This window comes from Echinococcus granulosus (assembly GCF_000524195.1).
Source record: "Echinococcus granulosus chromosome Unknown EG_S00013, whole genome shotgun sequence".
Classification (NCBI taxonomy): Eukaryota; Metazoa; Platyhelminthes; class Cestoda; order Cyclophyllidea; family Taeniidae; genus Echinococcus; species Echinococcus granulosus.
Genome location: NW_020170393.1, coordinates 1,300,240 through 1,317,882, shown reverse-complemented (window position 1 = coordinate 1,317,882; position 17,643 = coordinate 1,300,240). Strand labels below are relative to the sequence as shown.

Below are 17,643 nucleotides of genomic sequence, written 5' to 3'. Positions count from 1 at the left end.
TAATGATCAGCTCTTAAATTTTTTGGGTGAAGTCACGCTCCATGGAAAAGTGCCTCATTGCGATTATGGCGAAGATGGTGTCTATTGAGGCGTCATTAGGCAGACTGCAAATGAACATGCAGAAGTGATACTTCAGACGTGGAGGAATGTAATTTCGGCCACCATCGGGAGTTACCATCGCTGATATGAACTTAAGTGGCGAGGAGAATGTTACGGTAGCAAAAGCAGATTTCGACTTTATTACTCTACCGTAATGGAATGCAAAGCTTCAACAACGCTGTTTATTTTACCTTTTTCAAGCAAAATCAAGTGAGCATAAACAATTTTGGTTTTTCTGTGGAAAATGAGAAGGAGAAATCCTCTTCTCCATGGCCTGCTCCAATTAAAATGGAGGGAAATTAATAGGTAGTTGTGTGAGCAGTTAACGAGGGATGGGGATTTCATAGTTGACAAAATAATGAGCGAAGGCACAGCACGCGACGACTCATCAAATAGACATTAATTTTGAGTGCTTATGGGCGAGTATATAACTCCCACTTTCCCCTACAGAAGTAGCAAAAGCACTTACAGCCTTTTTTGGTTGCTTAGGTCCAACAATCTAAGCAATTAATTGAAAAGTCATTTATTGAAAAGCATCAATACGTTAATGGCAACTTTCCAAACTACGCAATTAAAAATGGCGTGTGGACATGTTAGGCTACGCCACTTTACATTGACCACTAACTGTATGGAAGCAGTTTTGTCATTCTCTAATGATTGGTGAAGGAGGTGACTTCACAAGTGATGAATTCACCTGATTTGCGGAGACTGTAGGAACCGCCGCACTCCTTGGTGCGTCGCACGATTTCTTTGCCCACCTCATCAACCCACTCGTTCACCACCATCGTACCGATGCCGCCAATGAAGATGGCTAGCTTTTACTCCATAGAGGACTGAAAGCAAAGTCCACTTACTTGCCCATGAAGGTTTCCATGGAGGTCTGAAGGTGATGCAATGAATTTTTTTGGACTCACTCCAGTGATATTTGATGTTTCCTAGACTTATGCACCAAAACCGAAATGTATAAGAACCTGAAGATTGGACATTATAAATTACAGTTCTTGAGGATATCAATTTCTTCCTTGAAAGACTGCCTATGCTTGTTGATTGTGATAGTCATGGTTGTGCCCCGTTCATCGAAGAGTAGGATAGAACGGATCGGTGTCTTCAAACATTTTGTATCAGAAACTCGGCATCAGCACTCACTTAAACTCCACGTATCTTCATTTAGGATAGTTGTAACTTGACACTGACGATCCCCGATAGTCCCAACGCCCTAAAACAGGTTTCCATTCTCGTGGATGGCCTTATACCTTGCAAGTTGTAATTCAATTGGCAATGTTATTTTAATGTTATTTTAAATGCCAAAATTCTGGTCGGAAATGTAGACCTAGTCCCACTTCAGAGAAATTTGAAGAGGTGACATTGACGTGACACCTGGCACGAACATTTAATTGGCAGCAATCTAGCCCCATATCCCATTCAAAAACCACTCGGCATTAACTCATCACGTTGGTAATCGACCCTGCAGTCAAAGGTAGTAACTGTAATACGATGGTGGTTTATCCCTCGGTACTGGTGAGGCACCACTTTTGTACTTTGAACTAGCCTCCTTGTACCTCGCTGGGTGGGCTGACCTTTGGGCCATGCCAGTAGCCCAAGCACTCTCCCTGCGCTGAATATATATTCTGCCCGAGTATTGTCTTCTCTCCTCTTCAGGGAGGTCTCGGGACGCTACAGTGACTGCTTTGCTTTAAATCGTTGGTAATAGCACAAGAAGCCTTCCAATCACCACGGTGTTCCGTAAGTGTTCGTCAACTTTGACTCTCCCCAAAAGAGCGCCAAGAGACCACGTAGAAGCAGAAAAAAAGGACAATTCCTTAAGCCTCTGTAATCTTGGGAGTGGAGTCAGCGTCAAAAAAACGCCAAAATGGACCAAGTAAAACACCTCCAGGAAGGGCATATTCGCCTGAACTTTCCATGTGACGAATTTAATTATTGGTAAGAGAGTAGCGACAGCCAGTTCTGTGAATCTTGTCCTTTGGGGCTTGAGATGCAGTTTGATCTAGGTCTTCAAAAATACACAGGAGAAAAAATGGCCTTAGTTTATATCAAATCGACTCACAATCATGCTAATTTGCAATTGGGAACAAACAAGATATCGCCTGCCCACCGTGATTAATGGTTCCCAGTTTATAGTAGACAAGCTGGTGGAAACCATTCTATTGAATAACATTGTTGTTGGTAATACGTTGTCCACAATGCCCACCTCAAATAGAATTTTACACCTAGACGCCACCGGAATGAAATCGCCAATGACAAGGATGAGAGTCATGTTGTCATTCAGCTTAGAGTCCAGATTTGAAGTCCAAATCGCGTGCGTGGGTCCTTCAATTATGAGCCAGGAGTGCCCTTCGGACTTCATTCGTGTAGTTCACCTCCACAACGCAGAGAAGCTGCCGCCGGTTCAGTCGGTAGTCATGACATCTGAACACCCGAAACATCTACGAGATTGTAATGACCTTGGGACTGAAGTGGACCTCGCGTCACACCTCGTCCACTTCGGAGAGAGTCTTCAGCAACAACTCGCACTTCATCCTTTCCAAGAAAAGGGACCAAAATCATCAGCCCATGACGGACTTTCCATTTTTTGTATAGCTGAAAGCATCATTGATGATGAATCCGTTAAAGAGGCGAATGCATGAAAATGCAATTTTTAAGTGATTTTAGTAGATTCACACTTTCTGACTTCAATTTGCTTACCGAAGGGGACCAAAGTTGTTGTGTTGACAGGGCATGAAAATGCTTAAATGGTGATTAAAACTAATTGTACATTTAATACCCAAAAGTATCAGGTTGCTATTTAGGGGAACAATCGTTTCCATGAGTCCCATGGTTACTATAAATGCAATTTCGAACCGGTAGGATTAGCAGTGGGCCACCAAGATGTCCTCGCTTTATGTCAAATAAAATTGCACATGCAAGAAACGCCTTTTTGTTTTTGAAAGTTAAGACAAAAAATTTCCATCCACCGTACCTAACTAAAAATGCGAGAAACTCGGTAATATATTATATTGCAATGTATTTCTGTTGCTGAGATACATACTAAAAAAATGATCACAAAATAGCCTTGAGTACTTTTTAAGTCAACGCCATAAATTTCCTAGTCTAATTTTTGTCTTGTTGTTTAAATTATCAACAATTGTGTATAATTTGCCCAAGGATAGGTGGAAGTTTGCGCGAAACTACATCAGGTGAATATGGAGTGTAAATTGTCAATTGAAATCTCAAAAAACAGTGTATGTAGTTTAGAAGCCAATGACCGCCAAATTTTTTTTCTTAATCGCAATTAGATTTTCCAATCTATGTGTGCAGAAGCCCTTGGAGCCTTCTTTGTTATTACCTATTTAAGTTACATAACACTCTGAATGTCTAATGAAGTTGACACTCACAAGATAAATACTCGTTTCTTTCATTAAAAATACATGATTGCTAAGTGAGGTTAAAAGTGGGTGGACAAACTTCCCTGAGTGCTTGTGTAAGACAGGAGGTAAACAGCTGTCGGCACCAATCCACCCTTCCAAGGAAACCTTTCCTGCATCCTCGTAAGACTGTCTTCGCTCTCTATGTGCATGCGTGGGGAGAAACTGGCAAAACGTTTTAGAAAGTTGAAATTCTCAGCAGACTTGTGCCTTGCGATGGAAGAATAGGTGGTTGGCGGTGATGACGATTATTTTAACGTGCTTGGTGTTCAATTGGATTTTCTGGAATTTCTTTTGCAAAAAGGCAATTTAAGTTTGACTACTTCACACACCAGTGCCAAACTACAACTGATAGTATTTGGTTGAAAGTCCGAGAGGAAAATTTTCTATTTTCTATTTTTGGATACAAGAATGTGCATCGTCAAAATCGGATTTAATTTGGTTTCTTCAAAGTATTTTAACTTATCTAGTCCTCATCGTCATAGTTTTTGCCACATCTACTTCGCCCAAAATCTGGTACTACTCTTGGACAACCTTCAACATCTCAAGAATCCAGGGCTTGTGAGCAGTGATAATCATTTCCTCCGCGTTGTTTCGCATAGCCTCGGCAATCTTGGGATCCCTGCGATTGCGTCCAAGATTTATGCAGTGAAAGAGATCCCATAAAATAAAAAGAGAGGCCCATCCTGATCCACCAACTTCGACAGATCCATATCTCTCAGTACCCTCATAACGATTTAATTATCTCTTTCCTCTGGACTGCTTCATCGAACTGCACAGAGAGTTCGCAGGACTGAAAGGATATTTTAACGTCCAAAGTCGTAGTGAACAAAAGCAAAACATACTAAGACGTTAAGATGTGTCTTTCCAATCAAAGTGTCTCTATATTTCATAGGCATCGTGATGTTCTTGTGTTCCTATATGTAGTGATCTTAGGCGTACCATATTACATAGCCATGCCTTCTACTACTCAAGTTTGTCTTGCGAAATACATTTTAAACATCCGACTTTCCGGCTTCGCCTCTGTTTTTCCACATGCTTGGCGGTAACTCGGATCCTTAAACACTTCTTTGGGTCTATATGTGACAACAATGTGTTCTAGCTGATTGGGCTCTATTCACAACATTTAAACTTTAATTTTTGATGGAAGCTTCTTAGAAATCAGGAGTAGCGCCTTTTACATGACCTGATCATATTGCGAAGAAGTTGCTTTTGATCCGGATGTTTATATTGAAACGTCTGTAATGCTCAAATCTTGACTGATTGACGAATTGGGGGTTCATATACAATACCTAGTTGCTGAGCTGTTCATCGCAAAGGTTGCGGAGGTGGCAAAACTTTTGACAAGAGTGCGATTGTCAACAAAACCACAAGAGGCCATTGTGACGCAGATGATGATGGTGAGTCGATCTGGCGCCATCATCACCACCGGTTGAAAGTCCGCCTTTAGCTTTTGCAGCAGCTCCTGCCAAAACGCATAGCTAGGATATTTTTTAGAAAATACAGTAAAACGGAGGCACTTTGGTCACTTTTGGTCATAAAAGATTTCAAATATTATTTTGCTGAATATGGGAATAAAAAAACCATAGTGGTGAAGATACCCAATTCGAAATTCGGTGTAATAACATCTTCACCCGAATAGGCAAAGTTGAACTTCTGATTGCGTTCGACGAAGAGCACGATAGTGATCTGTTCAGCAGCCATCGAGAGGGCAATAAGTCTAATTCAGTTGAACTCCTCAAAGCAACTCCAAAGGCTACATTGTACGAGTCCATTAAAAATGTGTCTTGGACCGCGAAAATTTATCTAATCTGGGTAGTAGAAAACTAGTACTTATTGGCCTGGGCATCAGCAATGCCATGCACCAAATTGATGAGTTAGAAATGGAATGCATGAAGTTTTGGAACAACCTTGTAGAAAAAAATACTAAGTAGAAGTTATAGTTGCAAGAGTTGCCTATTTTTAATTAATTGGCTAAATCTGACGGTAGGTATCTAAAATATGCAAGTCTATGGACCTAAAAACACAATATTGAATGTCTACATCTTTCATGCTCTTTTGGCAATACCGGAAGAAACGAAAACTTGTCGTAATTTTCGGCTTTTCTCAAAGTACAGCCCCCATATTTCATTAAGTTCTTTATCTTCCTAATAAGGTAAATAAAAGAATCAGGGCGCACCTTTACAGTCTCTGTCTTGCCTGTTCCTACCCGTCCAGTTGGTACCCCACTGAAGCTCATATTGGGCGTTTGTAACACCGGTCGGTGAGCGGCGTAACGACCAGGTGCTCCCTACGCTCGAGGAATTCATACTGATACGCTAAATTCACAATGATGATAGAGACAACACACAAAGTGGTCCCCTCCGTGAAATGGACCCGCGTTTGCTTAAGCTAATTAAAATCGTCCAGGGATGGAGGTGAACACTCCGTTGAACCCGTAAAGTGGAAATGTGCGATATGATTTAATTCCGAAACAACCTTTCTTTTATTTGAGTTGTATGTTGGATGAAATAACGTGTAAAATAAATGCACAAGCCTTGTTTCAACCTATGAAGCATTCATAGCAATCAGAAAGAAGGTACAAGGAGCTTTTGAACCAAACCTAGACTTACCACTTCACCATTGCGCATAAAATGAGGTTGTTGTGGCAGTCACGCAATCGAATGAAGCAACTATGTTCAATAATTATTAGCATGCTAAAATGCTGTGGACGAGGCTAGACACCCTTAATCAAGGTGAGATGGTAGCAGCGGTGGTAGTGGGTGCGCGGTGATAAACGAAGTGGCTTGTGAACTGGTACCAAGACTTTAAAACTCGGAGGCGTGGATATCTCCTAGTACTTGCAAAGCTCTCGACCATGCCACTACGATGGTGGAGCGCTCAGGTTTCCACCAGCAAGACATTTGAATCGTGTAAGCATTTCAAATGAGGTAGTAGGTGACGATCCTGACAGCGGTGGTTCCAAACCCATAGCAGCCAATCCTATGAACAAGCGATATATATTTCATCGGGCAAACTAGATTTGCTGTGGGAGTGGTGAACAAAACGCAATCATGCGAGAATACTTCCGGTTTTAGACTGTACGATTACGGAGGGTGTCAAGACAGTTAGGATGCCCTAGCATATTTAAACAGACAAGGACACGATAACAAAAGTGGCAGATTTGTGTGTATTTGTTCGCTGTGAGACACCATCAAACTAGCATGTTTTCTATCCTCATTTCTTGGTTAGTAGAGTCTCCTAATATTTTATAGTGGAAGTAGTGATTTTACAGAGAAAAAAAAACGATTTTAAGATAATAGTCTAAGTTTGGAATTGGAGTAAAACTTACAGGAAACCTCATGGAATGCAAATTATTTCCAATGCACACCATTTGCTGTTACCATCGAGTAGGGATTCCTTTAATAGAATCTACAACATCATCAAACAAGTCTTTCTGACAAAGATGTATGGTGATAAGCGTCTTTTATTACATCTAATCTGTAGGACTCAAATTGGTGGTACTTTTACTCCTAAGCATTTCCAAGAGTTGTGAACCTCCGGCTATCATCTGTTACAATCTTAGGATTCTCCCTTGACTTGTTTAAGGCCATGTTAGGGTCCTGCATTTGCACCATTTGGGTGATCAGAATGGCCAACTGACAGATCTGCTTATCGAGAAATCGTTGAAGGTTGAGCGCCAAGTCCATCAACCGAATGTGGGCTATGTGGAGGAGGGAGTACTTCACTGTCATGCGAAGTCGCATCGGCCACAATTCAATGGGGCCTTTACAACGCAGTTGTGGGTTCAGTTGTATTTAAAAAGCAGTTTTTGACAGTACCATAGATTTCATGGTTTAACGCTTTTAATTTTTCTGGTAGTGGGTAGAAGCTGTACACGCCCTATTTATTTCAACTCCATTTATGTTGACCGAAGGTAAATACTCGGACTGGGCCTAATATCCGTACTTCAACTTTTAATCATTGCCTCCAATGTCGACGAAGGGTAAAAGTTAAGAGGCATTTTTACTTAATCCAACAATCAGTTCCTCATTGAGAGGCAACTATGCCTCCGTAATCTATGAGTCCTCCTTAAAGAATCGCAGTTGATGATTACTGTCAAAAATTGTAGGCTGGTGGGGCTAAGTGGACTCTGAAGATGAGGTCTGGTTAAGCATCTCTAGTAGCACTGAGTAAGTAAAGAATAAGATGCTTGGAAATAGGAGCCTCTTGCTCTCCAAGTTACCCGACAGTGAGCGCCGACAAAATTTTAACTGCTCAAGCATCCGTGGAAACAGTTCCAGTAAGATGGCATCTGATGTACAGCAGACGATCACCGAGCGAGCCCCGCTCGCCCGGTCAGTGATCTTGACCCAGGACCAGTCTACCTTTAAGAAGCGTCGCGCCTCCTGTGGCGCCTGTTTCCTGGTGTCTCCACTCATGAACGTGGGTTTCGAGATAGACCCACAGGGAATGTACATTCACTTAGTAGTCCAGCACCTCGTTTACTGTTGTTAGGTTGTTCACCCACTTGACTTTTTGGTACCTGAAAGGCTTATTGAATCTACAGTAATAGCATTCCTGTCGCGTTTACGCGGTGTAGGAAATTCAGTATTTTACAATGTAAGACTACGGACACCATATACCAGTTAATTGAGATCTTTTCAATTTGTGAAAATGACTGCAAACTATATCGTGTTCGTGCCTCGTAGGACTGAAATTGCTCACTAAAGAAAGATCCAGTAGATTTACCCTTTTACAACCATAAATCATGATATATAGTGATATCTATCCGTAATTCTACACAATTCTCTGATTCCGAGTTTCTCGACTTTAGTAGCTAGTGTCAACTTGCCAACTGTTGGAGAGTGGTGAAAGGGTCATGCGAGAGTCCTTCAAAGGGCTCTGAATCTCTGTACTTCGCTATTCTTGAGTAGAAGCCCTCTGCTGTTCTTGAAAGTGGTTCGGAACAAACTCCTGCTCCTCCCAGTCCTGTGAAACGCGTTGCAGTTTCACTTCAATCTCCTTCTCTCACGTTGTACCTATGCAGACATCCTCCACGGCATCACATTCGGTGTCATCGTCTGGTCCTATAGCAAATCCTCTAAGGCCTTAGTGGATCGCATCCTCTCCTTCTCCCAGTCGATGTTCATCTGGCCAGTGATCTAAATGATCATACCCCAGTGACGCGACTTTACAACAGAGTTACGGAACATCTGCAGCATCAGCATTTTGTCCACCAGGATTGAGATCGTGTTCTCCAAATAAGAGTGCACAGTTGAGGACCTGAGCATTGATGGCAGATAGTGACACCTGGAGATGTAAAAAGCTAAATGTAGGGCTTCTTGACCCAGGCCGTTAATTTAACAACGATTATCCCTCAAATCTTAGAAGAAAAAGCAGTCAGGTTGCAGAAATAGGAATCGGGGCAGGCTTGTCTAGTCTACAACGCGAAAGGCTATACTCAATCTCCTGAAGGATGGCCCTCTTCCAGGGCGTCTGGCAGAACTCGTTAACCTCACTGTGCACGTCATTGTAGAGGCGATGCAGCAATTCCATATGCACTTCTACCACCCAGAGGTTGGCCAGACTCGTCGTAGACAGATCAAAATGACACTGTCTCTACAGTATCTCCTCCGCTTTCATCATCAGTCGTTCGTTGTTGTTACGGAAGATCACTTAACAGTCCATTGCCTCAGTTTGCGTAACGTTTGACTCCCTGAATCCTTTCTATGGGAAAAAGAAAGAGATATGATGATATTTTTGTGCACAGGCTAGAATTTTTAAATGACTTGGAACAAGGCATGCATGAGTGAGTACGCAGATTCATGTCAGACTTTTTCCAATGGAGTTATGAAATTATGTCTATCCAAGAGTGCTTTATTTCCATCTAAATGAAGTTTTTATAGGTTGACCAATTATAAATACCTTGGTAAAAAAAAGTTGAGTATTTTCCCTAAAAAATCACAACCGTATTTATTCTCAAGTTCTCGTCAATGCTACTTGCCCATCGGCTCACTTGTATAAACCTATTACCTAATCGCTTTGCCTTATACTGCATTGAGGGATACACTAGATACCAAAAGCAAGTAGTAACTGGCACTGCTTACCTGATAGAATGTCTCGATAAAATTGTCTACTTCGGCCTTCGTCATGGCAGTCCTCTGGCGCGGATCCTCCTTGTACCTGCCCTTCACAGTAAGCGACTAGTTCATCGCCTTACCGATGACGGGGTTGAAGACCCATTGGACTACTTGGATGCGGTCCACTATCTCCACTGACAGTTGTGCGTGATACTTGCTTAGCACTTGTTACCCTTCCTTGAGATCGAAAAGCAGAATCATCAGCTATGTAGTAGTCTTAACTGATATAGAAACGGTTGTCTACTTATAGTAATAAGTAGCACTTGCAGCAATAGCTTTGAGTGTAGGTGGGGAATTTCTCCCTTTGACTTTCATGAATGGTGACCATAGGGTCGTAGAAGAGGGTTTATTTTGTGTCAGAGTAAGCTCCCATCCATTCACTGTTAATAAAAACCACATTTTAATACCATCTACCCTTAAATCCATTTAAAACCAATTTTTATAACACTTACTGAATCTCAGTTACTTTTCCTAAAAAGTTACTACTTTATCAATAATCTTTAATATCAACTACTTTTTGCTGCCTACTAAAGATCCTCTATGAAGCGCCAAGTTGGAACCATTTGCTTTAAGTGCAAAAATTATCTATCCATACCTCAACCACCATAATCCTTATTTCCTCCGCGTTCCCAATGCTTCTCAAGTCAGAAATTGCTTCCATCACAATGCTGAATTTAGGAATGTTTTTTAAGAGCTTTGAGATGTTACGTTCAATTGCTTCGATTTGAGCCAGATCTGCAAAGATCGGGTAGATTAATCTTTCCACGTCGTGATCCACAAAGATTCGCTGATGCTCCTTTGGTCGACGCAGTGCCAGATACTTGGAACCACTCGCGTAAACCTCCAGTGATCCAATGTAGTCTATGTCATGAAGATTTTTATTAAACCCTTTTTCACCTCATAGAGCTTTGTGCACTCCTCCTCACACTCTGCTATCGTCGGCGTATAATGCTCTCAGAGAAACTCCTGAAGACACTTCATAGGTGAAGTGATCCAGCGGAGAAGAAAGTCCCGAAAGTGGCTTATAACTAGCGTCAGTTCCATTATTCGACCTAAAAACACGATTATCTTGTTTTAAAGGTTAGATAGATAGCCAATCAAGTGACTTGTGATGGATGAAGCCAGGTTTCGATGAGTGCTTAAAGGCGACACTCAAAGTATCACCTACATTCTGGAAATTAGTATATATTTTTATCAAAAAGATTTAGTCATGTAGAAGAGATTGCATTTTGTTAATCTCCTTGTCATAGCGTAGGTCAATGTAGCAGTTTATAGCCTGTTCATTCGTCTGCACTGAGCTGCCATGGACTCCAGTTAATGAGTTTGACACGTGAAAAACATAATACATGATTTAAATGCATCTACTTCTTGCACACATTAAATGGGCTGTTTCAATCAAGTCAAAACTGCACTCTTACATCACCTGAGATGCTTCTGCTCAACAAGATGGCAGACAACGGTGACAGTAAGTACGTGGTGGTAGTAAACAATGGCTCTTAGGAGTGAGATCAAAGGCATGAAACCTAAACCTCTAGACATTAGCCAGTATCCTCTGAAGTCTTCCAGCTGCATGACCTGAGAAAGCGCTTCTCTGCGGCACTAACTTCAAGTGGCAAAGATAGCTGCACACCTACCAGTAATGGTCCTCCCTACGTTGATTCCTATCCCCTGTTAGTCAAGTACAATGCCTAAACCTGAATCATTGACACATAATCTAACGTGTGATGAAATTGCTCAAGAGATGAAACCTCTAAGGGGAATGTGAACGCAAAACAGTCATTCACAGACGCTGGTTGAATCGAAAAGTTGGTACACGCTGGGCACCACCGTTGACAAGGGTTCGGCTTACTGATAAAATTTTCTTAGCATTAGTTACATTTTAGAATAGAGACATAAAGCAAAATTCCAAAATCGCGATTTGACTTAAACGCTCCGCCTACTAAAACTCATGCCTCTGTACACAACGCGAGAGGCAACCCACAATTGGGGAAAATTGAGCACTTTTTACTATTCAGTAGCAAGGTCAAGAATCAGGCAGTTAAACGGCACGTAAACATCGAGGGGACTGACCGCTAGGCCTCGGGGACACTGAGAGTAGTACTGGTAGAGGCTTGAGTCCCACTGAAAAGAAGAGAATTCCTGAAACCGCAATCACGAATACTACCCGCTTCCATAAACGAGCTTAACCCGTTTATCGTTTCCACACAAGCAGCCGTTGCTTCCTTTTTTTATTTTCAATAAAAAGAAGACGACATATAATGACGGTTATGGATTCCCCCAGAAAAGGGGATTTGAAGTGTGCTTGCACCAACCCGAGCTAATACTGAATTCTCGCTCTACCAACTTCTGACCACTTTCCAATATTCTTTATGGACGAAAGGATGGCCTTCATATCCTTTTTCAAAGTCCTTTAAGTTGATTTGATCAACTTGTACCACCACCTCACCTCTCACCGTGGCTGTCGGATAAATTGTCCTAATTACGAAACAAAATAATACACTCTTATTTAAAAAAATGTTTTGAATTATAGTCAGCAGGCAAAACTGTAAAGTGACAGCTCACCTGTTTGTATTTCAGCACCTACTTAGACATATTTCAATAGGCCAAGACGGTGCCTGCTGCCAAGATTGCTCCATAAGTCATCCAGAGATCCTCACTCCGACTTTATCATTGCCTCTACTGCACGCTGGCGGAAACTGTGAATCCTTTCGTCAAGTGCTATTGTAGTTTGCATGATAATCCACTTCGTTCCTTGCTAGATGCTAGCTCTGTTGCCATCTTCTTTGGCTTCAGTTACTGCATCGGCAACGTACGTGTTTACCCGTATATTTCATCAAAATGAACATTGGAACTAGTCCCAAAATAACATTAACAAATGCATTATAATAGGTCAACGCTACAGTGGCGTAGGTCTTGGCCATCTCAAGGACGACTTGCGAGAGCTCTCATAGCAACGCAGCGGCATTATATGCCTATCTTATAGCAATCTGCATGAACTCGCTTAAACTCCACCCCCACACCGGGGTACCGACAACCCTGAAAATAGAATTTAGTGGAGTGGCACCACTCAAAGCTACACGAGTCGATGTGGCAGCTGAGGTGATGGCAAAAGGAGCGGCAATAAGAGCTGTTTCGTTCTCTCGTCTACTTGGCAGCTCGTAGCGACGTGTCTCTTACTAGTCAGGAAATCGGGCGAACTTGCGTCGTCCCATTGCAGCCAGAGTTGGCTCAATTTGGTAGTCCGTCCTCTCGAGGCCGCGTATAGCCCACTCACAGTTCCAAACGCGTAAAAGTGGGCATAAATATCCATGTGTTTCCTCTTCCCTGAAATTATTAGCACCATAATGAATCAACTACCTGCGAGGCTTTGAAAAATTCCAACTAGTCTCCAAATTTGTTATTTGGGCTCCACACTGGTAGTTGTCTCACTGCACAACTGCAATTATAGTTAGAGTAAATTTAATTTTGCTGTCAGGCATGGCTTCTTAGTCTTTTTATCTGCCGGCCTTCGGATATTACTATTTTTGATTTCCTACTCGCACCCAAGGCTTGCGTAATCAATCACCGGCAGTCACTCAAATTTTGTCATGAGACATTCCTTTCTCAGTACTTTTCTTAAAAACCCAAAGTATCGCAAGAGGCGAGAGTGGGAGTGGATGCTTGCATTGTCTCTCGGTGGTTTTCCACCGGTTGTCGTCAGCAGTGGCACAACAATAGAGTGTGCATAGGATGATAGAATTTGCGGAGCTTTTGGCAGCATCATGGGGAAATGTAAAAGCACCTATTGATTGTCACCGGTGTAGAGCACAATGCATCCAGAATCACACAATTACTGGAAAAAAAATTTGCCGGGTGCAGCTGTCTGAGTGAATTTGAAGAACTAATACAATTTAACATTAAACATGAACAAAGATGTCGCTTAGATCTGAGGAATCTACAAATACTTAATTGATCTAGGTATATCTAATCCTAAAACCTCTTGGATTAGCATTCTACTTGTAGTTGAGAGTAACTGCCAATCCCGATTAGCTAACTTAGGTGTAATTTACCCTCTTTTCAAGGGAGTAACTCCAATGAATGCAAATTTCGTGATTTTTTGTCTGCGGAAACTCGCCTGACCCTATGTGAGTGTGGGGGCTGACTACTCGCTCAAGTCGCGGTGACAGCTTGTCATTGTGACTAAAAGCAGCATAGAAGGAGATCCAGTCACTGCTTTAGGTCTTGCGTACTAACTAGCACAGCTTATACTTTACTAACATAGTGAACGAGCGTCACGGAAAGGCCTTTCCTCCCTTTGGTAGCCCAGATTGATAATTAGGTACGTAAGCCACTACAGTGACAATTATCTCCTTCGTGCTTATGTTTGTTTGTAAAATGCCAAATTTTATCGTGAATTTTAACCCAAACCCGCTTGGATGATTAGCAGTGAAGTCAATTTCATGGTTAATCGTCAACCAGCTTGACTGGTGGAAAGAGATCGGTAACAGTTGCCTCTTTCATTGATTACGTTAGGGTACAAGAGACTTTCTGCTTAACCTATTCCAAAGTACTAATCAATGCCTTCATCTTTATATATCATCCTACGAAGCATTCCACTGCGCTCTATAAGCGGCACTTGAGAGACGTGAAGACTCCGACTAAACTCACCTTAATCCACTTGTCAAAGAGCGAGCTAGATCAGTCGTGAATGTAGAGTAGCAGTGCCAGAGCCTCGTTTAAACGGTGGATGTGAACCACACAAAGCTTCTCTAGGTTTGACGGAATCATTCACTCCACGCGAAAGCAGTCGCGAAGCGTATTTTACAAAAGCTTATTTTTGCAGGCGTTAACCATTTCTTGATAGGAAAATTTAATCCTTCACAGTGACATATAAATTAGTCTCCACATTGTCTGCTGGTGGATGGATGGATACAAGATAGATGGATGGATTTATACAGGATGGATAGATGGATGGATACAGGAAGGACAGATGGGTGGATGGATGAATGATACAGGATGGATGGATGGATAGATACAGGGTGGATGGATTGATGGATAGAGGATGGATGAATGGATCAAAGACTTGCAGATTTTTTAAGACCTGAAAGTTATTTATTTTGTAAGTGACAAGAACTTCATAAAAGCTATTGAACTAGAGGATTGTTCGCTGGTCCTTGAGTAAAAATGCAGCTGAAGAAAGATGGCTTTTGGAGGATTGACATCAGTTCCACCATCCATAGATAGTGATTGCTCACACATGCGATTCTACAATTCCACAATTTTAAATTATGTCTTTAAGATGGAGCAGAAGGTGGGTTTTTTTATCCTCCCTCAATTCCCCTACTTTGTCGACAGCATGACGTCTCGTTCGTGGTACCTAGTCTACTAGTTTCCTAGCTCCTCCGTGAGGTTCATACCAGTGGACGTCATTAGGGATAATATTAGCTCTACACTGGTGGAAGTGGCAAGTAAGCCTACTGTAGAGGAAAAAACCCATCATTCGTCTACCGAATGCTACCACTATACGTCGCAAAAGGCGTGTACTCTTAATCTATTGCGTAAGTAAAGTGATCTTAAATTCTGGATCCAAGATAAAAATCAAAATTAATTATCTGAGTATGGAATAAAATTGTGTTGGAGTGGAGGACTGTCGGCAGCGCAAGTGTAACTTTCACTAATTTTATCAACCTCATCCCATGACTGGTTGATCAGCCGTCCAAAACGACTGTCCTGCTCCGAAATGGGCAACCTCATCGCTTGCCGCAGATTCAGGAGAACCGTCAGGCTATAATTGCACTGATCACTGTAGGTATTTTGAAGGTTCTCCTGCGGATTGCTTATCTTTGAGCTAAATAATTCCAAGTTTTCGACAAATTGTGCATTTTTCAGATGGACCTTATTGCAACTCCTACTCGTGATGAAATTGTAGATTTTTTTAAAGCTCACCACCAGTTTGTCTCTTCCATCAAAGGGTACTTTCTAAAGCGCAGTCCTCGAAGATTTAAGCCTTGGAGAATTTCGCCACCTTTCGAACGTCCCGCGTGTTCTTCACCACCCTGTGGTATACATTCTGGTAGGCTTGATTCAACTTAATGCTGTCTTTCAGATGCTCAGCCAGTTGATTCAGATCCGGATTCCGCATGAGGCCTCGATCAGAGTCTACTACGTAGCCTCGGCAACTGATTGTCATCTGATTCATTATCTTCAGCAATTAAATTAAGCCTGTGCCTACATTATTGCTACCTTTACATTGAATAGCTTCTCACAACCGATTACTTTTTCTCGTCTACTTCCATCTGGCCAATTTGTAACTCCGTCTTCATTAAGAATTGAAACTTGATTCCTTCGTGCTTCAAGAATCCCCTATTGACACCTATTCGTTGCATCTAAATCAAATTAACCTGATCAGTGATGTATTTAAATGCACAAATATTGCTTTAAAATGATTTATTTTTGTATTTATGAGCAGGTACGATTTGTTTGCGTGCCTCGAACGCCTTGCCTATTACAAACAGGATGGACATGTTGGCGAAGGATTGGTAGTGGGGTTGGTAGCTGCAGAGGCACTGTAAACAGTGTATCAGGTGTCCCAGTTCTTTCTTCTTTTAGTTCTGTAAAAAGACCAGTAATTTGTTTAATATATTTGCTACACATCCACTACCGACTACATTTTTTACTTGGACTTGACATTCAACGTTGCACTAACCAATCTTGTTGATAAACACTGTAAAATGAAATAGTGCCGTACAAACTGCTTCATTCAAGACACCTTAAGTGAGTGATAGAAGGGTTTTTGAAACCTTTAATTTTTGTATCTGTACAGCGTGTTGCACCTTTGTATCACATCCTGAAGAAATTTGGCGGTCTTCAGTGTCTTACTGCGGATGGCCAGTACACGATTATCCTAGTGCTTCCAAGTCTACAAAATATCACTACATTTATCTTATAGTTCTTTTAAAGCTTTTATTTGATGCCCAAATGCATTTTCATATATTAGCAGCTGAAGTCAGACCCCGTGGGAATTCAATTACCACATAATTTCTCTTAAAAGAATATAAAGGAAATAATTATGGTCTATTGCCCTTTGATAGTCATGTCACAATCCTCCAACCTTTAAAGCTCACTTTCAATTGAAACAAACTTATAACAGTTATAATGATTGACTTTAAATGGTTACAATTTCATGGTATTGAAGTCAGTAGTCTACTGAATTAGTAATAAGTAGCCCCCACCAAGGGGGTATTTGAACAATGCACCGTGAGTACAGTCAGAGTTTATTATACTAAAGGAGCCTCCACCTCCTTCATGGTTAGCTTATATCATGTAGCACACTACTGTTAGAACCTCATTTCCGTCTGTGGACCACGGGAGGCCGGTGATCACTTTATCTGACACTATGAATGATCAAAATAGCAATGTAAAAGTGTAGTCTTACCAAGAACCCGAGTTCATATGAATGGCAGACGGGTTACTCTAATAACTTAGGGTCCTTCAAGTTGTAAGGTGCCTCTTGAATACTTTAAGAGTCTTTGAGAACTTCAATGTTACTATCTCAACAAAAGGCCAATTTTAACCTCTCTTTAGAGCATACATCATTTACTAGATAACCATAAAGAATCAAATAGTCATTTAAAGTGATGTATCATCTTTCCCAGATCCGCCTTTTGTGCTTGTATAGCAGGAATGAAAAATATTTGCATTATTCGAGATAACCAGTTGCACGTGTTTGTAACGGGATAGAGGCATCGCCTGATGCGGACTTGCCAAAATTAAACAGAAAAGGCTGTAAATTTTGATACCTTAAATAGATGAAAATAAGGCAAAGAGTAGATACCACTTTGAAGTAATGCGCGGCAATGCACCCTCTTTCTAATCCTACGTCTAAAATGTGGATTGCTTTCACTTTCTGGAGAAAGGCGATAGCATTTGTGAACTTTATTTGAAGCAGTGCCACCGTGGATAGGCCGAAAACTGTAAAGATACCACCAAACCAACTGCTACTCACAAAATACAAAATATGG

At 41.4% G+C, this 17,643-nt stretch overlaps 2 protein-coding genes across 2 annotated transcripts in view; one reads left to right on the top strand and one right to left on the bottom strand. All coding sequences in view use genetic code 11, as the record gives it.

Moving 5' to 3' along the window:
• Positions 1-2,435: 2,435 nt before the first annotated feature.
• On the top strand, positions 2,436-2,744 carry EGR_02852 (hypothetical protein; the record flags this gene model as incomplete). Its single annotated transcript, XM_024492101.1, has 1 exon — positions 2,436-2,744. The coding sequence occupies one exon, from the start codon at positions 2,436-2,438 to the stop codon at positions 2,742-2,744; it is 309 nt and encodes a 102-aa protein (XP_024353595.1).
• Positions 2,745-17,321: 14,577 nt separating this feature from the next.
• Positions 17,322-17,643, bottom strand: part of EGR_02851 (hypothetical protein) — a gene marked incomplete at both ends in the record, with an annotated part of 9,105 nt that continues 8,783 nt past the window's right edge. The window contains one exon of the mRNA XM_024492100.1: positions 17,322-17,421. Within this exon, the coding sequence (XP_024353594.1) occupies positions 17,322-17,421 (100 nt within the window). The remainder of the gene's footprint in view (positions 17,422-17,643) is intronic.